The 21,848-nt window shown below is 45.2% G+C and overlaps 2 protein-coding genes across 2 annotated transcripts; both read left to right on the plus strand.

Annotated features, from left to right (window-relative positions):
* The first annotated feature begins 1,328 nt into the window (after positions 1-1,328).
* Positions 1,329-3,308, plus strand: Khdc3l (KH domain containing 3 like, subcortical maternal complex member). Its single transcript, XM_029570838.1, has 4 exons — positions 1,329-1,791; positions 1,979-2,168; positions 2,268-2,763; positions 2,881-3,308. The coding sequence occupies exons 1-4, from the start codon at positions 1,623-1,625 to the stop codon at positions 3,037-3,039; spliced, it is 1,014 nt and encodes a 337-aa protein (XP_029426698.1). The 5' UTR covers positions 1,329-1,622; the 3' UTR covers positions 3,040-3,308.
* Positions 3,309-5,112: 1,804 nt separating this feature from the next.
* On the plus strand, positions 5,113-19,743 carry Rsl24d1 (ribosomal L24 domain containing 1). The gene is made up of 6 exons (XM_008847799.3): positions 5,113-5,267; positions 11,298-11,411; positions 13,630-13,702; positions 16,619-16,682; positions 18,375-18,460; positions 19,549-19,743. Exons 1-6 carry the CDS (start codon positions 5,187-5,189, stop codon positions 19,620-19,622), a joined length of 492 nt encoding a protein of 163 aa, XP_008846021.1. The 5' UTR covers positions 5,113-5,186; the 3' UTR covers positions 19,623-19,743.
* The last annotated feature ends 2,105 nt before the right edge of the window (positions 19,744-21,848 follow it).

The following is a 21,848-nucleotide window of genomic DNA, read 5'->3' on the forward strand; positions in this document are numbered from 1 at the left end:
TTCAAATTTTTTTACTTAATGTGTATGAGTGTTTTGCCTGCATGTATCACGTGTGCAGTACCCAGAGGCCAGAGAGGGCATTGGAACCCCTGGAACTGGAGTTATGGATGGTTTTAGTTGTGGGTGCTGGGAACCCAACCCTGTCCTCTGCAAGAGCAGCCAGTGCTCTTAACTGCCCAGTCATCTCTGCAGTACCTAGAAAGCCACCTTCTGAATAACAAGCATGTGGAGAAAGATGGGAAACAGAGGTGAAAAGTTTAGCAAAACAATCGAACATTAAGATCAGAGTGGCTCACAATTCTCAAAAGTATTACTAGAAGTTCAGGGACAATGGGGCAAACGTGAAACTTTGAAGGAACAATTACGTCTAATCAAAAAATTCTAAAGTGGGCTAAAGAGGTGACTCAATGCTTAAGAGCACTTGCTATTCTTCCAGAGAACCCATATGGTGGCTAACAACCAGGACAATCATCCATAATTCCAGTTCCAGGGGATTTGATACCCTCTTCTGGCCTCCACATGAGGCAAAAACAGTCATACACATATTATTTTTGGTCTTTTTGAGACAGGGTCTCCCTGTAACCCCAGCAGGCCTGGAACTCACTATGTAGACCAGGCTGTCCTTGATCTCTCAGGCCTGCCTCTGCCTCCTGAGTGCCGAGATTACAGGCCTGCATCACCACGCCCAGCCATAAAATAATTGAAAAAAAATTCTAGGGGGTTGAAGAGATGGCTCAGTAGTGAAGAGCACCGGCTGATCTTGCTGTGGACCAGGGTTTGAGTTCCAGCATCCACATGGTGGCTAACAACCATCTGTAACTCCAGTTCCAGGGGATCTGACCCCCTCTTCTGACCTCCATGGGCAGTGCACGACCAATGAGTACACTTACCTATATGCAGGCATTACATTCATACACTAAAATAACATCCTCTTAAGTAGCAACTAATAAACAATGTGAAGTGAAAACTAAATGGAAATCTAATTGTGTTGATTAGAGGATAGAGGCATGACAGATGTAGAGTTTCCCTCTGGTAAGGAAGCCACCTGTGGGGTTGCATTCCTTAAGGCCCTTTCTCTAGCCCCTGCCCCCTGCCTGGGACGGTAACAGAAACATGGAAGATCAACACACTAGAGCTCAGCTTAATTCCTGCCTGGGAGGGTTACTTAGCAAGACCCTGCTTCAAAACCAAAAGCCATAGAAGAATTTGGAAAGTTGGTAGCCAGAGAGAGGCCACTTAAGGGCTGGCGTGCAGAGCCTATACGGGATTTAATTAGTCCTCAGAGTCAGGTCAGAGACTCCTGATGCTGGGTCTTCCTTTGTCTCTGGGGCTGTCCTTCCCTCCTGTGTTCACGTATGGCTCCTGCTGCTTCCCAGCCACCAGTCTGTCGCTCTAGATGCAGTGGGAAAAGAACGGATCCAGAGCAAAGAGCTTCCAGACCACTGCAAAGCCAGTGCATTTGTGAAGAGCCGGGCTGGGGTAGGTAGGGGAGTAAAACCTGGGATCCAACAGGAAGGCAACGAGAGGGGCGGGGCCAGCGAGCAGCCTTGAAATAAGGCTCAGGCAGAGCTGTTGCTTTCAGGTTTCCTGTTGCACCAGACTTGGGGGGAGTCTCCTGCAACATGGCCACTTCCAAGAGGTTTCAGACGCTTCAGCAGCTTCAGCAGGAGGAAGGGACTGTATTCCAGGTGGTGGGAGACCTCAGCAAGCTGCCCAAGTGGTTCCACACCGAGTATCTGAGGGGTCCGAAAGCACTTCACCTGGATGCTTGGCTGGTGGAAGCGATATTTGGTGAGTGGCCAGGAATGAAGGGAGCGCGGTTTCCTCTCCTGACTGCTGCATACACCTTCACCGTGGGCGTAGGTCCTTGGCCTCTAAGCCTGTGTCACCCCGCTCCCTGCTGCCCCAGCTCCTCACCTTCCGTGCCAGGTCGAGGAAGCCACCCGACCTTGTGTCCTCCTCCCTGCTCCCTACACAGGCCAGGATGGAGAGCACATCCCACACGTGGAGTGTGTGACGCACACCCTGCTGCACGTGAATCAGTGGGACCCTGAAGGCGAAGCTGAGATCCTTATATTTGGGCCGCCTTATTACCAACAGGATGTATCCAGCATGATCTTGAGACTGGCTGACCATTGCCACAAGCACCTGCCACTAAGTACGGGATGGGACTAGGGAGGGTCCCAGGAAATCCCTGATCCTAGGGAGGGATCCTCCTGAGAAAGGCTTTGGGTTTTAGAAGGGATCTAGAAAGTCAAATAGCCCAGTGTTGGGAGATCCTTGGCCCCTGCAGCTAACAGAGGTCACTCTACCCCTGTGGCGCGGTGTGCTGTCACAGGCAGGACTCCTCACCCAGCGGTTCTTCCAGAGCCAGCACAGGAGACCCAGTGTTCTCCGGTTGAGGTCTCTGAGGCTGCCACTCAGCCAGCTCCTGTGGAGGTCTTTGAAGCTGCCACCCAGCACATTCCTGTGGAGGTCCGGGAGGCCTCTACCCAGCATTCTCTCATGGAGGTCCAAGAAGCTTCCACCCAGCATTCTCCCCTGGAGATCCTAGAGGCCTCTACCCAGCAGGCTCCAGTGGAGGTCCATGAGGCTGCCACGCAGCAGCCTCAGGTGGAGGTTAGTGAGGCCTCCACCCAGCAGGCTTCCAAGAGGGTTGGTGAGGTCTCCACCCAGAAGACTCCCATGAAGGTTGGTGAGCCTTCTACTCAGCAGGTTCCTGAGAAGGTCGGTAAGGCCTCCATCCAGCAGGTTCCTGTGGAGGTCAGTGACACTGCCACCCAACTGTATCCTGTGGGTGTCCAGGAGGCTTCTACCCAGCAGTATTCTATCCAGGTCCTTGAGGTCCTGACTCAGCAGTGTCCCAATGTTGTCTTCTAGGCCACATCCCAGAAGTTTCTAGAGGTTGTTCTTGAGGCGGGGACCCAGAATTCTCCAGTGAAGGTTTATGAGACTGGAACCCAGGAGTCTTTGGACATGGTCCAGAATGCCAGAACTCAGCCTCCAGGGCCTGCCTGGGAACCAGTTACCAGGTTATGAAGACATCTCTGACCCAGGAGTGAGAGGCAGGCTGAATGTGGTGGTGGTACACATCTGTAATCCTAGCACCTGAAGGAGGGTCCCCAGCTCCAGGCTAGCCTGGCCTGAATAGGGAGACCTGGTCCTTAACCCCTGTCTGTTTTGTTTTCAGTGCAAGTCTCCAGAAATACAGTTTAATTTATGCCCTATTACTTGGGGGAAAGAATGGAGTAGGCTGATTTTGTTTTTCCTTGCAAACACAGATTGAAAATATTCTAATAAAGAATTGCATTTCCCCAAAGGTCTGTTAATTGTAAAATAGGAAGGGAACAACACGTTACACCGTTGCCCAAGTGCTGCTGCTAGAGTCCCAGGTGGGTGGGACTCTGGATTGCTAGTCCTCACTCCCAAGCCCTCACACTTGCACCCCCAGGATCAGGTGGTTCTCTTGTGTGCCTTAACCCAGTACATCTGGTTTTTCCATTGAGAGCCCTTTGTAGGGCCACTAAGTCGTCTTTAGAAAACCTTTGCAAGAGCCTGGTATGGTGGCACACTTTAGTTCCAGCACTCAGGAAAAGACAGGCAGAGCTCAGATGGATGCCAACTGTGGCTACAAGGAGACCCTGTATCAAAGAGATTGGGGCTCAAAACCTACTTGCAACTATCCTAGTGGCTGGGCACAACTGCGTTTGAAAGGTTTTGGTTGTCTTGCAGTTGCCACCAGTCACTTACCAACTGGGGCCAGTGTCCCCTGGGGAGGGTGGGATGCACCGTGCTCTGCTGAAAGTCTTGCCCCTTCACCTGAGTTTCTGTGAACTTTGAGAGCAATGTGGGTGAGTCTTCTCAGAGAAGCCTGAGAGGCAGCTGGGTGCCGATTGGCTTCCTCCTCCCAGTGCCTGTGGTTTAGCTCCTGCACATTCATCTGCAAGTTTGCACAGCAACGTCGAGGTGCTAGGATTAAGCACACAGCTGCCAGTAATTGTGATGATGGTGAAGAGGTTGCTGCTCTTCCAGAGGACCAGAGTTGTTTCCAGCATCCACCTCAGGTGGCTCACAATCACATAATTCCAGCTCTAAGGGATCACCATGGCCTCCAGGGGCACTACACTCACATGTACTCCCCAGACACACACAAATAAAACCTAAAAACTTTTTTTTTTTTTGGTCTTTGAGACAGGGTTTCCCTGTAGCCCCATCTAGCCTGGAACACGCTAGCTATGTCAGACCAGGCTGGCCTTGGACTCAAGAGATACACCTGCCTTTGCCTCCCTAGTGCTGGGATTAAAGGCGTGCACCACCACACCTGGTTCTAAAATGACTTTTAAAGGTTATGTGTGTGCGTGCCTTCATGTAGGTAAGTGTACCACTGCATACAGTGCCTGAGGAGGCCAGGTCACGGGATGCCCTGGACCTGACGTTTCGGGTCCTCTGGTTCCTCCCACCGAGTCATCTCTGCAGCCCCTGGAAATGTTTTATTAAATATTTATTGAGCACCTTTGAGGAATGACGTGCTAGTAGTCTCAGATCAGCAGATCCAGGATGGTTACGAACTCGGAGCCGGCGACAATGGGAAAGGTAACCCTTGGCTCTGCACTGCAGCCTGGGTTGGCGCGGTCCTGGCCCGGACGCTTGCTGACCGGGTTGGAACACCGGCTTTCTATGGATGTGCCGGGCTCCTCATCCTGCAAGGCCGCTCAAACACCACCTTGTCCATCACCTAACATCGACAGCCCACAGGCTGTCCTGCGGTTGGTTGGGCTATCCTGCTCTCCTTCCTCCACACCTCACTCCGTACACCGACCCCATGCAGCCGCAGCCGAGCTGCATACACCTGCAGGTCCGCGTGGGAACGCGGCAGTGCGGAGACCCGTCGCCCGCAAAGCGCACACTCGCCGTTAGCTGCCTGAAGTGCGGAACGCAGAGCGCCCCGGAGGGTGAGCCCAGCGGAAGTAGGTGGCGCTGGGCTGCAATGGAGCGCACGGCGTCTGCGCTTGCGAAGAAGGCGGCGCTTTTGAGCATGCATTAGCCCGAGGCTCAGCGTGCTGGGAAAGCTTTAAGACTCCTTAACCCGGAAGAGGCGAGTTAGCGATTACGTCCGGCTGCGGTTACGTCACTTCCCGTTCCCCTCAGGCTCGCCATTTGGCAGGTGGGTCTCACGCGGGTTCAACATGCGGATTGAGAAGTGTTATTTCTGTTCCGGTCCTATCTACCCCGGCCACGGCATGATGTTCGTCCGCAACGACTGCAAGGTGAGCTCGGGTGTGGGATGGGCCTGGGCGGAGACAGGGACGGGGGTGTGGACTGAGATGGGGACCTGGGGACGGGCCTGGGTGGGGACGCAGATGGTGGGGCCAGGGTGAGCACGGAGTTGGGGACCGGACCAAGCACCAAGCTGCCCGGGGCCCTGCAGTCGAATGACCCTGCCACCCACGGGAGAACAGGGATCCAACGGCTTTTGCCACTCTTGTACACGGGCCCCTTCTTTTTAATTTTTTTGTTTTTGAGAATTTCTTACCTGAGTATTGTCTTTGCATTATTTCTAGCCCTCCCAGTCTCCCACCAACTCCACCCATGTCCCCCCATTCCGTCTCTAATTCTTGTTCTCTTTAATTATTATTTCATATGCATACATTTATAAACGTACATACACACACACACACACATATATATATATATAATACACTGAGCCCATTTCGTGGTGCTCATATGTACCTCACAGGCCCATTCTTTTTTAAAATTCATTTTATGTAAGTGAGTGCCCTTCCTGCGTGTATGTAAGTGTTTTTATGTCTTGAGTACCTGTGGCATCAGAAGAGGGCCTCAGATCCTTTGGTACTGGAGTTATGGACTGGTTAGCTGCCATGTGGGTGCTGGGAATCAAATCCAGTTCCCTGGAAGAGCATCCGGCCGTTAACTGTTGAGCCATCTCTCCATTGTCCTTATTACTTTTTAAAATTTTTATTTTTTTATTTTATGTGTTTGAGGTTTCGCTTGCATGTATGTAAGTGCACCCTTGTCATGCAATGCCGGCAGAGACCAGAAGAGAGCATCAGATCCCCTGGAACTGTAGTTAAGGACAGTTGTTAGCCTCTGTGGGTGCTGGAAACCCAGCCCAGTCCTCTGCAAGAGCAGCCAGTGCTTTTAGCCACTTCTTCAGTCCCACAGGCCCATTCTTGAATCCTGTAAACTTTGTTGAACGTATGCTCAGTCATTATGCTGAAGTCTGTGTGCTCAGGGACAGGAAAGAGGTGAGATTGTAGACTGTGGACATGTTGACTGCTGCTCAATAGAGTTGTGCATTGTTAGAGGTGAGTTGGGGAGAGCCTCAGGGTGCAGGGTCTTCTGGACATTGGGTCCCTGTCGCGAGCCGGGACTCTGTCCAGCAGAGTCCAGGAAAGACGACACAGACACCAAGGTGAGGTTCAAGCTTCTGTTTCTCTTTCTCCTTTATTCTCTCGTATTCTCTTCACTATGATGCTGGCTCACTATGATGCTGGTAGCCGGTGAGTTGGCCATCTGGCTGACTCAGCTGTGCTCGCTTCCCACAGGTCCCTGGCTGCCTTGCCCACTAAGTGAGATCGGATTAGATCATCAGAGCAAAGTCTTCTTCAGTCCAACAGGGGGGCAGGCTAAACTTGCGCAGGACTAGATCACAGTTCTTGTCACCTCCAGTTCTCAGTTTCAGGAAGTCTTGGGGAACCCCTCATGGGAACATCGTGTCCTCCCCCTTGAGTTCCAAGTTCCATATTTCGAATTTTGCATATGTGGGGAGAGAGCTTTCTAGGTAGAAGAGTAAAGAGTTTGAATAAAGATACAAAATGGAGAAGTTGCATCTCTGAAGGGACTGAATCATAAATGATGACTTGGTAAATGTTAATATGGTAAGCCTGTAAAAGCATAAATTAGACAGGGGAGGCACAGTTGTGACAGGCTTTGTTAGTGCTACATGAATTTCCCTCTTAGCTTAAAGTGAATCCCATTCCTCTCATTCTGGGAATGAGACCTCCTATCTCTGCTGCTGAATGACTGGGCATTAAATACACAGGATTCTGGTCTCTGTGAGCTCCTTTTCGGATAGGGGTGGTGATATCTAGAAATCCATATTGAACAGGTGTTTTTGACATGCTAAAGAATTTTCATCAGCTTGTTTCTCTTACATTCCAAAGGTGCAGACTCTTGTAGCAAGGGACTCTGGAGAAAGTGAGGAACCAAATCCAAGTTTGGGAACTTAAAGCTTGTAGAAGATTTTGGATATTTGCATTCAGGAATATAGGAATTTATAGACAAACCAAAAGATTGCCAGGTTGGGGTCTAATTCACAGCTGGCAATGTGGTTTTCTACATTTGGACATGATTCTGTGATTTAAAAAAAATTATTTTTATGTGTATGAGTGTACTGCCTGCATGTATGTATGTATGTATGTGTGTGCACCTGTGTTGTGCAGTGCCCATGGAGGTCAGCAGAGGGGGTTGGATCTCCTGGAACTGGAGTTATGTATGATTGTTAACTACTGAATGGGTGCTGGGGACTGAACCTGAGTCCTCTTAACCTCTGAGCCATCTCTCCAGCCCTGATTTTTTTTTTTTTTTTGGCCAGCATTTCTGTATGTTGGAATTTTTTTGAACTATTATTATTATTATTATTATTATTATTATTATTTGCAACAGGGTTTTCCTGTAGCCCCAGCTGGCCTGGGACTTGGTATGTAGACTAGGCTGGCCTGGATCTCATAGCGATCTGCCTGCTTCTGCCTCATGAATACTAGGGCTAAAGGTGTGGGCCACCATACCTGGCTCTATACTTATTTTTAATCATTTGTTATGTGCATGTGTCTGTGTGTGAGTTTGTACGTGTGAATGTAGTTGCCCATGGGGCCTAGAGGGATTGGGTCCCTGTGGAGCTGGAATTACAGGTGGTTGTGAGCCACCTGTGGTTGTGGGTATTGGGAGTCAAATTCCAGTTCTCAGCAAGAGCAGCAAATGCTATTAACCACTGAGCCATTTCTTCACCCTGGATGTTGGAATTATAACAACAGGTCACAGGAGCTGTCTAGAGCTGGGTGTTGTTTTGCTAGACACAGAACATTCAAGTCAATGAAGATATCTATATTGGTGTCCAGGACAGTCAAGTTGCCTAGGACTCAGCTTGGGATAAGGAATATGACTGGATGTAGAACAGGGTTGATGAGAGGGGAAATTAGGAGGTAGAGGCTCGGAAGCACTAGCAGAAAAGGTGTATCACCCTTTCTATAGTGATGAGACCTGTCGCCTCAGTTCCATGTTTGAGGTTTACATTGGGTGGGGGAAGTTCTGCTTGTACCTAAAGGTAGACTACCTAACAGTGGACCTATGGAAGAAGTCCTTATTACCTCAGTCTTTTGCTTTCTGAATTCATACCACCTTGTGTGCTTGGAGAGTTTTGTTAGAAATGTGGAGTTACCTTTGAATAGTTCACCCTTGTTTTTTGGTTACTGTTCTGAGACAGTACCAAGCTGTACCCCAAGCTGGCCTCAACTTGCTGTGTAGTGGAGTATGGCCTTGAATTTCTGATCCTCCTGACACTGTCTTGAGTGCGGGGTCACAGGACCTGTAACCGTGCCAGGACTGCCTCCTTTCCCTTCTGTCTCTTCTCCAGTCCTGTCTCTGTGCTTTTCTATTTGAGACTGGGGATTCTGCCCTCCCACTGGTCTCAGCTTTTCTTCTCTTAGTCCAGCACTGTCATATCTGTCGTGGCTACCTCTTCTCTTACTTAAGGGTAGATTTAGTGCGGAGTGCTCAATAGTTTCATCTACTTTGCAAACAAAAAATATATACAACCTTAGTATGGGCTTAACAGGTACTGAATTAGTAGAATAAGTTTGGAGGACCTTGAGGCCAAGGCATTGGGTGGATTATTTATTGGTCTGCTCTAAGACTGAAGATGACCGGGTGCTAGATTTTGAATTTTTTTAAATGAGTGCATATTAATTATACATAATTATGGGTTTCATTGTGGCATTTTCATGCGTGTGTATAATGTACTTTGGTCACATTGGGCCCCCATCACTCTTGTCCCCCTCCTCCTGTGGATCCCTTTTTTCCCAGATAGCCCCCCTTCTGCTTTCACTGTGTGTGTGTGTGTGTGTGTGTGTGTGAGAGAGAGAGAGAGAGAGTTTAACTAGAGTTACTTACATGAGCATGGGTGAGCGGTTTTTTACAGGAGCATACCACTTACTGGTCCATTCCACTGAAGAAAACGTCTCTTCCCCAGCATCTCTTGGCTACCCATAACTCCTCATTAGAGGAGTGGCACTTTGTGAGCCATCTGAGAGGGGACTGAACTGAGCCTATAAAACTGCCCCATGCAGGGGCTGGAGAGATGGCTCAATGGCTAAGAGCACTGGCTGCTCTTGCAAAGGACCCGGGTTCCATTCCCAATACCACATGGCAGGTAACAGCCGTCCAGTTTCAGGGGAATTCAACGCCCTCTTCTGACCTCTGTAGGCATTGCACAACATGGGTGCACTTAAACACATGCAGGCAATATACTCATACACAAAAAATGAAAAATAATAAAATATTTTTATTAAAAAAAAAAAAGGCTATACATGGTGATACATGCCCTTAGTCCCAGCACTCAGAAGCAGAGATAGGTGGATTTCTGTGAGATTGAGACCAGACTGGTGTATGTAGCAAGTTCCAGGCCAACTGGGGCTACAGGGAGATCCTGTCTCAAAAAATAAATAAACAAAAACTGCCCCATATATCAGCTAGATCAGTTCAAACCTATCATCAGCTCGTTCTTAGGAATGACGATTTGCTCAAAGTGTTATCTAGTAGATATTACATTTTTTTCTTTAAAAAGCTAGTAGTTATTGAAAATAAATTTAGTGATGAGTTCTTAGTGGGTTACTCTAGGAAACTACAGTGGTTCTCATACTTTTTAATTGATTTGGGATTAATATCTCTTAGGTGAGGACTTTCCAGGAGATTTGGGTTTCAATTAGATTAAGCTGGTGTTGACAGTTTCTGCGAAGATTGCCTTGTTATTTATAGTGATCTGCTTGCAGGTCATAGAATAAACACATAAAGTGGAAAGAATAATGATTTGTGCTATATGTGCTTGATGTGCTTACACTGTTCCTTTGAGGGCCACACATTCTAGTTAAAATTGTTTTTTCTGAGATCCATTAACTTCAAAGAAATACTTTGCTTATTTTCTTTAATCACACAAACTGCAACCTTTTCTAAGATATTACAAGGTGACAAAATAATGCAGTTTAGACTTGAGAGTCTTAGTCATTCATTTTGAGAACATATTGAAGCATTAGTAAGTTGTTGTAAGTTGCCCCTTCTTTGTGATGAAGATGGCCATTTATAGTGAAGACTCTAACTAGTGGAGCTCTGAGTGTGACCTTTAGAAGACGAATCTAGAGCCTAGTCTGGTAGCACCTGTCTGTAATCCAAGCACTTAGAAGGCCAAGGCAGGATTGTGAGTCCCAGGCCAGCCTGGATTACATAGTAAGACCTTTTCTCAAAATAATAGCAAAAAGCAAATTCACTGTAGAACTCATTTAATAGTTATGGTAGAAAAAACATTGAAAAAGGAAAGGAAAGAAAAATCAATTATCAATGTCTTTTGCTTTCAGCAAGACTCAAAGGAGATTTCAGAATGGTTTGAAACTTAACCCTCACTGGGTGCATAGAAAAGTGATTTGAGGGGGCTGGAGAGATGGCTCAGTGGATAAGAGCACTGACTGACTGCTCTTGCAGAGGACCTGGGTTTGAGTCCCAGCACCCACATGACAGCTACGAACCTTCCTTAACTCCAGTTCCAGGGCGAATCCGAAGCCCTCTTCTGACCTCCGCAGCATTGCACAACACGGGTGCACTCACATACATGCAGGCGATACACTTGTACACATAAAATAAAAATAATAAAATATTTTTTAAAAAAATGATTTGAGAATTATAAATTGAGAAGGGATTTTTTTAGAACTGTTCCTTTACTCAAGGTCCTTGGAAGGTTTTATTCTTTAGAATAGTATTGTGATTTTTGCTTATGTTTTCAGGGTTCCCACCCAGCCTTTAGTCAGGGTGATAATTGCCAGCCTCTAAGCACTTTGAGTTTCTGTTTGTTCTGATATCTGACATGCTTTGAGGTTACTAGTAAGGGGATTGTGACTGAGAACCATTGTCATTTCTCAGATGTCACAGTGTTTTGTTGTTGCAGGGGCTTATATCCTGTGATAGAAAAATGCCCATGTTGACTTCATTATTTTAATTTACTTTTGTTACAGGTGTTCAGATTCTGTAAATCCAAATGTCATAAAAACTTTAAAAAGAAGCGTAACCCTCGCAAGGTCAGGTGGACCAAAGCCTTCCGGAAAGCAGCTGGTAAAGAGCTCACTGTGGTAAGTAATAGTGGTCCTCGAGGAGCATGGGACCATGTCGTATGGTTGTGAGTGTTTTGTTCTATTTGGCTGTGGGAAACCTCATTCTCATGTCATCCTAAGTCCATCCTCCTATAGACTTCTGAAAAGGGAAAAAAATTCCCACACCAGTTTGTAGAAGTGCTTTTTCTTATCTCTACAAATTTGTTTTTGGCTTTTCAGACAAAAGGGAGAAATCATGTAAATGGGTTGTGTGAAGTGGGAAATTGCTACTGTAGGATTTGGGAGGAAGTTGAGAGATTAGTTAGTGGATTCCTGAGCAGTGTTGAGGTCTATACTAGACATTGTTGGTTTTTGCATTTCCTTAGGTCATTCTTTGGGGCTAGTCCCATGGTAGAGGAGTTTTCCCTTTCTGTGTCCAAGGGCTGAGGGCATTCTTTGGGGCTAGCTGCTTTGGCCATATTGTACTGATACATGGATCTGTTGAAACTTGTCCGCATTTGATCCCTGTCAAGAGAGAAGATGAAAGCTGTGATTGTTCTTTGCTGGAGGAATATCTTTAAGTTGCCCCATCCCTCCATGGCTGCCCCTTCCTCTAAACCCAGGACTTCCTCCTCTCTGCTGCCTGTAGGCAGTATCTGTAAGCCTTTCCTGGTTTCCCTAATACCAGAGCTTTCCAATGAATGTAACAATATGATTGGGTAGAATGCGAGGCCAAGTTCCTACTGTCACAAAACTAATTTTCACTGTGGACAGGAAGCGGCATGGCTCCACTGATGCACAGGTGCAGAGGGATGCATTGCTGGGACTTGGCTCCTAGCTTCCTATAACTGCTGAGGTTTTCCCATCTGAACAAAGTCATGTATTGATAAATGATAAACCAAGTAGCCAATATGGAGTCACTCACTGTTCCATATGTCTATGTAGCTACATTTGAGAACCAAGGAATAGCTATTCACAGTTGATTTGCATGTCTTAAGATTAATGATTGTATGGGGGTTGGGGAGACAGCATTGGCTGCTATTGCAGAGGACCTGGGTTCGATTCCCAGCACCCACATGGTGGCTAACAACCATCCTAACTGAGTGAGGATGTCCAGGGATCTTACGTCCTCTTCTGACCACTGTGGACATTGCACAACACAGGTGCACTTACATACTTGCAGGCAATACACTCATACACATTAAAAAAAAAAAAGAAACAAAATTTCTTTTGCACCTAGTTTGGGAGGAAAATTATCCATTTGACTGGAGTTTACACTGACTTTAGGTGTCTGCTCAAATCCCATCATCGTTGAAATGCCTGCCCTAGCCGCTCTGTGTAAAAGTCAGTGTCTTGAAGCTGGAGAGAAGGCTCAGTGGTTAAGAGCATTGGGTGCTCTTGCAGAGGACCCAGGTTTGAGTCCCAGCACCTGCATGACAGCTAACAACTGTCTATAACTTCAGTTCCAGGAGATCCGACGCCCTCTTCTGCCCTCTTCGGGCCCTGCATGACACAGGTGCACCGACCTACATGCAAGCAATGCACTCATACACATAAAAATAATAAATAAAGACTGGGTGTGGTGGTGCACGCCTTTAATCCCAGCACTCGGGAGGCAGAGGCAGGTGGATCTCTGTGAGTTCGAGGTCAGCCTGGTCTACATAGTGAGTTCCAGGACAGCTGGGGCTACAGGGAGACCCTGTCTCAAAAAGAACAACAACAACAAAAAAATTAAAATTTTTTAATAAAAAAGATTAATGATTATTAACTGTCAAAGTACCACAGGTAGTGTTGACATCTGGAGACCCTGAAGAGATGCAGGGTAAAGGTTGTGTCCTGCACTGTACAGTCTCACACCTGCCATAGCAGACCCCCAGATTGAAACCATATGAAATTCTTGGTGTTTGACTTTCAATCTGCGAAAATGATTCAGTACAGTATGAAGGATCTGGCTGTGGTTCTCATTTAGAGGTGGGAAACTGGGGAAGACTTTTCAGTCTGCTTTAATGCTCGTGATTGTCAGATGGCTCTCTGAAGGAGGGGGTGATGCTCCCTCCCTTTGAGAGTCACCTGTACAAAGATGTGTTTTCAGTAGGCTGTCATGAAGTTGTGTAAAGGAGAAAAAGATTGAAAACTGGTATTTGGGGGGCAGTATAGAGAGGGATCTTAATCTGCATTTCCTTAGACTGTGCAAAGGAGAATAATTTAAGAAATGATTCCTTTCTACCTTTGTAATCAACTCTGTTCCTTCTTATAGGATAACTCATTTGAATTTGAAAAGCGCAGAAATGAACCTGTGAAATACCAGCGAGAGCTATGGAATAAAACTAGTAAGTTACTGGGTGGGGGTGGGGGATGGTAGAATATTGAGGTGAGACTAGTTTGGGGTATTGTTCTAAGTTTAAATGTCAGTTTGTTTTTTAAATATTAACCATTCTGGGGCCTGGAGAGATGGCTCACTTGTTAAGAGCACTGGCTGCTCTTGCAGAGGACCTGGGTTCAGTTCCCAGCACTCACATGGCAGCTAACTGTAACTTCAGTTCCAGGGGATCTGATGCCCTCTTCTGGCCTCCATGGGCATTGTACAAAATGGGTGCGCTTATATACATTCAGGCAATACACTCAAACATAAAATAAAAATAAATAAGAAATTAAAAAGAACTCTGCTATTTCATTGCAAGTTGTCCCAAATTCTTTTCAGAATTGATTGGTATATCCATTGCAAAAATAATGTAATTATTAAATTTGAAGTGCCCACACAGAGATATAAAAACAAAAAAATCTGAAAGAAAATAATAAGATTTTTTTTTGGAGTGAGGTGAGGCCTTGTTAAGACTATGCCCAAAGCTTAGTACACTGAGCCAGGCTGGGCCTTACACTTTAAAATGAAAAAACAGCACTTAACAATGTTCGTTGAAGATTTTATAAGAGAACTTATAAGTGCTTGACTCAGGTAAATAGAAAAATTATACTGGTGAAATAAGAGCAGGAAGTCTAGCCTTGGTCTTTTTGCCTCTGAAGGAGGCAGGGACTTTAATTGAGGGGGAAAAAAGTTCTGTGTGTGGTAAAACTTCCTTGATTGATTGACGGATGGTTGGATTTTTGTTGTTGTTTTGAGAGAGAGGCTCTTGCTGTGAAGCAGTGGCTGACCTTGAACTCAGAACCTTAGCATCCCTGATGCTGGTATGATAGCCACTGTGCCTGGCTGTGTGAACTTTCAGGTTGCACTGTTTAGTGTGTGACAGGCCCATTGCTCTGCCTTCTCTTCCTCCTTGGCTGTCTTAATGCAGCCTTAGCTGGCTGTAGTATTGGGTGTGGGGTTCATGTCCTAAAGGTATCACGTTCTACAAGTTGAATTACTCCCAGTGGATCATGAACAGCCCCTTTAACACATCTTCCCAGTGAGTCAGACTCCAGGGAAAGAAGCAGGAAAGCTGTGAACTCCTGTACGTCAACCTCAAGCTTTGCCTGCCTTCCCAGACTTTCCCATATCAAAGTCAAGTCAGAATAGTCTAGACCCAAGTATTCTTTCTCCTCCTTTTCTTTCCTATTTAATTAATTAGTTTACTTTAAAAATATCCCTTCTGTGCTGGGCGCTGTGGCGCATGCCTTTAGTCCCAGCACCCAGGAGGCAGAGGCAGACAGATCTCTTTGAATTCAAGGCCAGCCTGGTCTACATAGTGAGTTTCAGGCCGCAGCTGGGGCTACAGGGAGACCTTGTCTCAAAAAAATAGCCCTTTTGTTTTGTAAACAGAGGAAGAGTTAATTTCTGTAAAGCAGTTGATTTTATTGGGGTAAGTTGGTGAGGCAGTAACACTGACCCTTAAGGATTTCTGAGGTTTATCTAGAAATTGATTTCTCTTCATACAATTCTCAAATTGATGCCTAAATGAACTCTTAGGTCTAGAACCCAGGCCTTGTGCATGCCCACAAGCACTGTACCACTGACCTGTGTTCCTGGCCTCACTTTCACTTGTATATTTTGTCTACTGCTTGAACTCCAGGTTATTTTTAGAGTTTTTATAATAATTAGGCCTCTTGTTAATCATCCGTGGATGTTCAGCCACTCTGTGCTTTCATAGTGGTGTTTCTGTAGTATCTGATTTAGCTGGTGTACATAGTGAGTTCCTGGTCAGCTGGGGCTTCAGGGAGACCATTTCAAACAAACGAAAAACAGCCGGGTGTGGTGGCGCACGCTTTTAATCCCAGCACTCGGGAGGCAGAGGCAGGTGGATCTTTGTGAGTTCGAGGCCAGCCTGGTCTGCATAGTGAGTTCCAAGACAGCTGGGGCTATAGGGAGACCCTGTCTCAAAAAGACAAAAAAAAAGCAAAAAACAAAACAAAAAAAAACCCAAAATGAACGAAAGACAAAGAAGCAGTGCTCTCTTGATACCTTCCCTGTAAGATTCTGCTAGTCTTTTTTATTGAATCCTAAAAATAGACTTTTGAAAAGTCTATTATGGTTAAGAGCCTTGCTGCTCTTCTGGAGCCCGTGAGTTCATTCCCAGAACTCATGTCAGGTGGCTTACAGCTGCCTGCAACTCCAGCTCCAGGGGATCCATTGCCTCTCCTTGCCTGGAGACATATCACCAGCACACATATCACACACAGACATGCACACACACACACAAATAAGGTAAAAACAAATTTTAAAATAAAAAAGTAGTGTTGCCCTCTTAATGCAGTAGGCATCATGCCAGTCTCATAAAAAGTAGTGATTATAGCTAGCAGTACAGCTCACACCTTTAGTGTTTTCACTAGAGATTTTTTTTTTTTTTTTGGTCCTTTTTTTTTGTTTTGTTTTGTTTTGGGGACAGTTTCCCTGTGGCCCCAGCTGGCCTGGAACCCACCATGTAGACCAGGCAAGCCTTGAACTCACAGAGATCCACCTGCCTTTGCCTCCCAAGTGCTGGGATTAAAAGTGTGTGTACCACGCCTGGCTCAGTAGAGATTTTTTTTTTGGTCTTTTTGAGACAGGGTCTCCCTGTAGCCCTAGCTGTCCTGGAACTCACTATGTAGACCAGGCTGGCCTTGAATTCACAGAGATCACCTGCCTCTGCCTCCCGAGCACTGGGATTAAAGGCATGTGCCACCACACCCGGCAGTAGAGATTATTTTTGCAATGGATTTTTTTCTTTTAAATTTATTAAAATCAGGTTCATAAAGAAATGTTTGTTGAAGTAGTTGCTGATTATAGTTGTACTGCTTGAATGTGTGAATTTGTTAATTTAGATTTTTTTTTGTAGTTGATGCAATGAAGAGAGTTGAAGAGATCAAGCAGAAACGCCAAGCTAAATTCATCATGAACAGGTATGTGTGACTGTAGAGCAGCGTCCCAAAGAGTAATTTCGAGATTTCCAGGGGCTAGTAGTTTCTAAAACCCATTTATTTATTATAATTTATTTATTTGAGACAGAGTCTCACTATGCTGCAGTGACTGACCTGGAACTCACTATGTAGATCAAGCTGGCCTTGAACTCAGCCATTTGCTTGCCTCTGCCTCCCAAAGGGGAGTTCTGGAATTAAAGATTACTTTAACACTATCACTGTGTGCAGTGTGAGTTGAAGATATGCTCCTCTTAGTGTAGTTTCTAAACCAGGCAGTGACATTGAAGCTTGTGTCTTTTGTTTTTAGCATCCTTAAGGGAGTCTTGTCTCAATCGGTTAACAGTGTGAAGCTGTCTCAAGTAAGGCAGGGCTGTCCCTTCTCCAACTTTAGACTCTTTCCTCTGTTCATGTGTTTATATCACATCTTTCAACATTTTTGAGACAGGGTCTCTCTAGCCCCAGCTGGCCTGGATTTGCCATGGAGACCAGGCACAGAGATCCGCCTACCTCTGCCTCTCGAATGCTGGGATTAAAGATGTGTCCCAGCCACCATGCCTGACAGCGGGCAGCCATTCTTATTGTCATGATTTATCTATGTTCTGAGTGGCCCACATTGACCCTAGGGAGTCCCTTCTGGCAGCCTTCCATTTCATTTTGAGGAGTCATTTGTATTCTTTGAGTTCTTTGTTGTTTCATGGATAGCAAGAACTTCAAGGATCATATACGTTCCCTGCCCCAGCCAGGAATTAGCTTCTTCAGAGCAGGAAAATTAGTTTTTATTTATTCATTAAATGTTTTTTTTACATTTATTTGTGTATGTGCTGTATGTAGTGTGTGGGGAGGTCAGAGGACAACTTGGACCATCTCTCCTTCCGCTATGTGGTCCAGGGCATTGAGCTCAGGTAGTTAGACTTGGCAGCAAGTGCCTTTACTGGTTGAGCCATCTCACTGGCAAAAAGTAGCTTTTAATCTAACCACAGTGGAAATGTGTCATAGTAAAGAAGCCTGCTCCAGCAACTTTTTGGCTTGGAACAATGCAAAGGGAGGTGGGCCCGAGTGCCTGAGGATTGTGTTACCCTTTCTATGAACATGCTGGGTGTATCATGCTCTTATCATTACTGAATGATTTTAAAAAGTTATATAGCACAGAGATAGTGTTACTTTAGGAGAAAAGACTTAAGACTTTGCCAATTAGAGATGTTTTATGTAATAGAGCATTGTGTGTCTATAATAGAATTGGTTTCTGAGATCTGTTAATTCTTTAATCAAATCCTTCGTTCTGCCAGCAAACATATTGAGCCCCCATTTTGTGCTAGACTAGTACCCTGGATGCAGTGAATGAGCATGTGGGAACTCTAAAAGCTGGCATTGAGTTGTTGGGGAAGAAAATGTCTATTGTAAGGACTCAGCAAGTAACTTTACCCTGAATTTGTGAATAATATAAGGCGGAGGGCAATGGTCAACGCTTTCTGGTGGGAATATTTTGCGAAGCAGTAGATGGTTTGTTTACTGGGTACTGCTGTTCTGGGGTGAGAGGAGGTGGGAAGAACAGATCATCCAGTTCCTGTGTGCGGTGGTGAGCCTCATTAACAAGATGTGGGGGCTACAGTGTGCTAATGGCTCTTTGAGAGGGTTTAAGAACTGAAGTTTTGGCTTTGGTGTATTTTATCCTAGATTGAAGAAAAATAAAGAGCTACAGAAAGTTCAGGACATCAAAGAGGTCAAGCAAAACATCCATCTCATCCGGGCCCCTCTTGCAGGTGAGTGCTGTGCCGCACGGAGTTCTCTGTGTTGACAGAGAGAATCTGGAGTTTTTGTGGTTTGTGTCATAGGGTACCAGCTACCTTTCTAAAGGTCTTTTTCTCTTAAATGTTGTCTCATTGTGCATTCATGATATGGCCTGGTCATAAAAGTACAGTTAACTTGGTATCTTCCCACTTGTTGTCCGTCTGCTGCTCACTGTGCTCTTTGCCCGCTTCATAAAATCCCCCTTACGCAGTCTGTCTTCGAGGTGACTGAAATGATCTGTGTAATAATTTCATGGGTGATGTTTGCCCCACTTGTTTTGATTAAAGACATATTTTATATTAGTGGTTCACAAACTGGTTTGTATTAGAATTATTTGGTGAACTTAGTGTAAGTACAGAAGCCCAGGCACCTTCTGTGGCTCTCCAGTGAACCTCATACTACACTCGAGGGGTGCTTTTTGTATAAAGCCTTTTTGTTATTTTTTAACTTACCGGTAGTCACTTATTTGTGCAGCTCTTCATGTGTGCAGTCTGTGATGTGCTAGAAAACCAGTCTTTAATTCAGCTGGCATTATTTACAGTCTTGTATTTAATTTATTTTTATGCAGATTTCTCAAAAGGAGGGAGAGAAGTTTTGATTAAATCTTAGTCAAGGTCAGGCTGTGTAACCACATGCTGATTGGCTTTGAGTGAAGGGACAGCCTAGGTTATGTTTGTTCCAAGTTCTGTTACAGCAGAATAGCCCTGTCTTGGAGTATTTGTTGGAAATGGAAGTGATGCAGACCCACTGGAAAGCAGCAGGAATGAACTGTTGTTGCCTTTGTGGCCCTCTTCAGTCGGGTGGAGGTGTTGAAAGACATGTACCCTGGCCAGATGGCTGAGCGGCATGTCCTAGCTCTGGATCAAAAGTAGCTGAGGCTCCCATCCCAGCTTGAGCTAATGGTACCAGCTGGGTGATGAAGGGAAGTGAGTCTGGTGATGTTTAGTTAGTGTTAAGTTTCTTAGGCATGGTTAGTACTGTGAAACAATCAAGGTGCTTCATAAAGCACTGATACAAGGCTACATTAAATTATGATGTGTTTTATGTTTTCTTTTTAAAGGTAAAGGAAAGCAGCTGGAGGAAAAAATGGTGCAGCAGTTACAGGAGGATGTGGACATGGAGGATGCTTCCTAAGCTCACTGCCTGTAACCACCTCTGTGTACACTGGAAATCTCTAGAGACTCACAATCCCTAAGTTACTGATTTGTTACATAAGGTTGTTCAGGGGAAGGTAATTAAAAGCTTCTCTCTGACATCGCTGTCTGTAAAGCAGAGACCATACATTGTATTGCATTGTTGAGAGTTAGGCTCACATAAACGTGAGATTCCAAGTGTAGACGAACAAGTCAATTGTGGACATACTGTGGTCATGCTGTACTATTACAAAATGCTATAGGGAGAGCGGGGGGGCTTACTTATCATTAAGCCAATTCATGGCTGGCTAGACATTTTCTTTGCAATAGAATAGTCTGTATTTGGATTATTGAGGCAGGAGCCGCAAGAAACCATCAGCTCACATAAGGACCTCAGAATCTTTTTTGAGACAGGGTCTTACTATGTAGCCCTAGCTGGTCTGGAACTCGTTATGGACCAGGCTGGCCTCAAACTCCCAGAGATCTGCCTGCCTCTGCCTCCCGAGTACTGGGGAGAAAGGCCTACGCCACCATGCCCTGCAGTATCTGTAGTATTTCTGTTTATTAGTTTCTTCGGGGAAGCATAATGGTTGCATCTATTGAAGCTGACCCTGCTGATAGGTAGCTGTGGATGTCGGGAGATGAGAGTTCATAAATTTTACCTGAACAGCACCTTGTTATTTCTGTTTTGGAGAATTCTTAGTTTCTAATTATGATTTCTGGCAGAACAGACTCCCTTCTTCCCCAAGCCTAGCAATGATCTAGAAGCAGAAGAATCTTGGTGCCTTTTAAAATTTATTGTTTTGGGAAAATAGAACTTATGGAGCATTGTCTATTATTTGTACATAAAATAAAAACATATCTAAATAGATGCCTGTGCGTTTGTTATTTAAAGGTGATAAACAAGGTGTAAAGTATCTACTTAGAACTTCCATATATACTGCTTAAATATAAGATACAGTTAAAGAGAAATGCTTGCTTATACTTCATGGTAATATATTTTTGCATTTATGGCTTTATGTTAAGAATGATAAGTTTGCTTATTGGTTATATGGGGCAAAATTTAAAATAAGTTATAAATCCTTAGGGTTATATTATTATGAAATAATGACTAATCTTTATTAAACATTTATTTGTGTGTATGTCTGGTTATGTGCACCATGCATGTGGAAGTCAGAGAACAACTTGTAGGAGTCAGTTCTCTTCCTCTCAAGTTGTCAGACTTGTTGGCAACTATGTAGACCAGGCTGGCCTCAGTCTCACAGAGATCTGCCTACCTTGGCCTCTGTGAGACTGAGGTGTGCACCACCACACTTGGCTCTAAAGATTTTATTTTTAAGTGTGTGTGTGTGTGTGTGTATGTATGTGTATACCATGTATGTTCAGGTGCCCTTGGAGGTCAGAAGGGGGCATCAGATAAACTGGAGCTGGAGTTAGAGGCAGTTGTGAACACCTGGTGTGGGTGGGGCAATCCAAGCTCTGTTCCTCTACAAGAGCAGTATGCTCTTAGCAACTGAGCATCTCTCCATCCCCCCAAATAATTTCTTAATGATAAACCCTAAGAAGGCATGTACCCTGTAGATGGGCATCTGAGAGAGAGAGAGAGAGAGAGAGAGAGAGAGAGAGAGAGAGAGAGAGAGACTCATGAAGTAGTATTTTCCCTTTACAGATGTGAAGATGGGGGTCTGTGGAACTTGCCCTTTACCACACAGAGGATGGAATGGGTAGGGTCTGTCTTCACAAGATCTGCAGCTGTAGAAGGGGTTTATCTAGAGGCGATGTCTGGTTTAAGATTTTATATATATATATATATATTATATTTATATTATATATATAAATATATATTTTGTGTGTGTGTGTGCGTGCGCGTGTGCACATGAGTGTTGTGTGAGTATAGTGCCTGAAGGAGGGTGTCAGAGCTCCTGGAGCTGGAGTTTCAAGTGGTTGTCCTTTTCCAGTCCTTTGAAGGAGGAGAAAGTGCTCAGTAAATATTGCAAAATGAGTGTATAGCCATGAATGAGGTTTGCCTCAGTCTGTTTTAATTTGAAAGATACAAGGAATAGATTAATAGATTAGTATGGCGATGCTAACAATCCATACTAAGCAGCGTGCCTGGGACTGCCTTGCATCTGCACTGTTGGAAGCTCGTGCAGAGTGCTTGTGGCCTTGGGTTGCATGCCTGGTTTTGCTGCTTGGACCATTGCCTTGTCTGGCCAGGTCATTCAAG

The sequence above is a fragment of the Nannospalax galili genome, unplaced genomic scaffold (genome assembly GCF_000622305.1).
Source record: "Nannospalax galili isolate Female #2095 unplaced genomic scaffold, S.galili_v1.0 scaffold611, whole genome shotgun sequence".
Lineage (NCBI taxonomy): Eukaryota > Metazoa > Chordata > Mammalia > Rodentia > Spalacidae > Nannospalax > Nannospalax galili.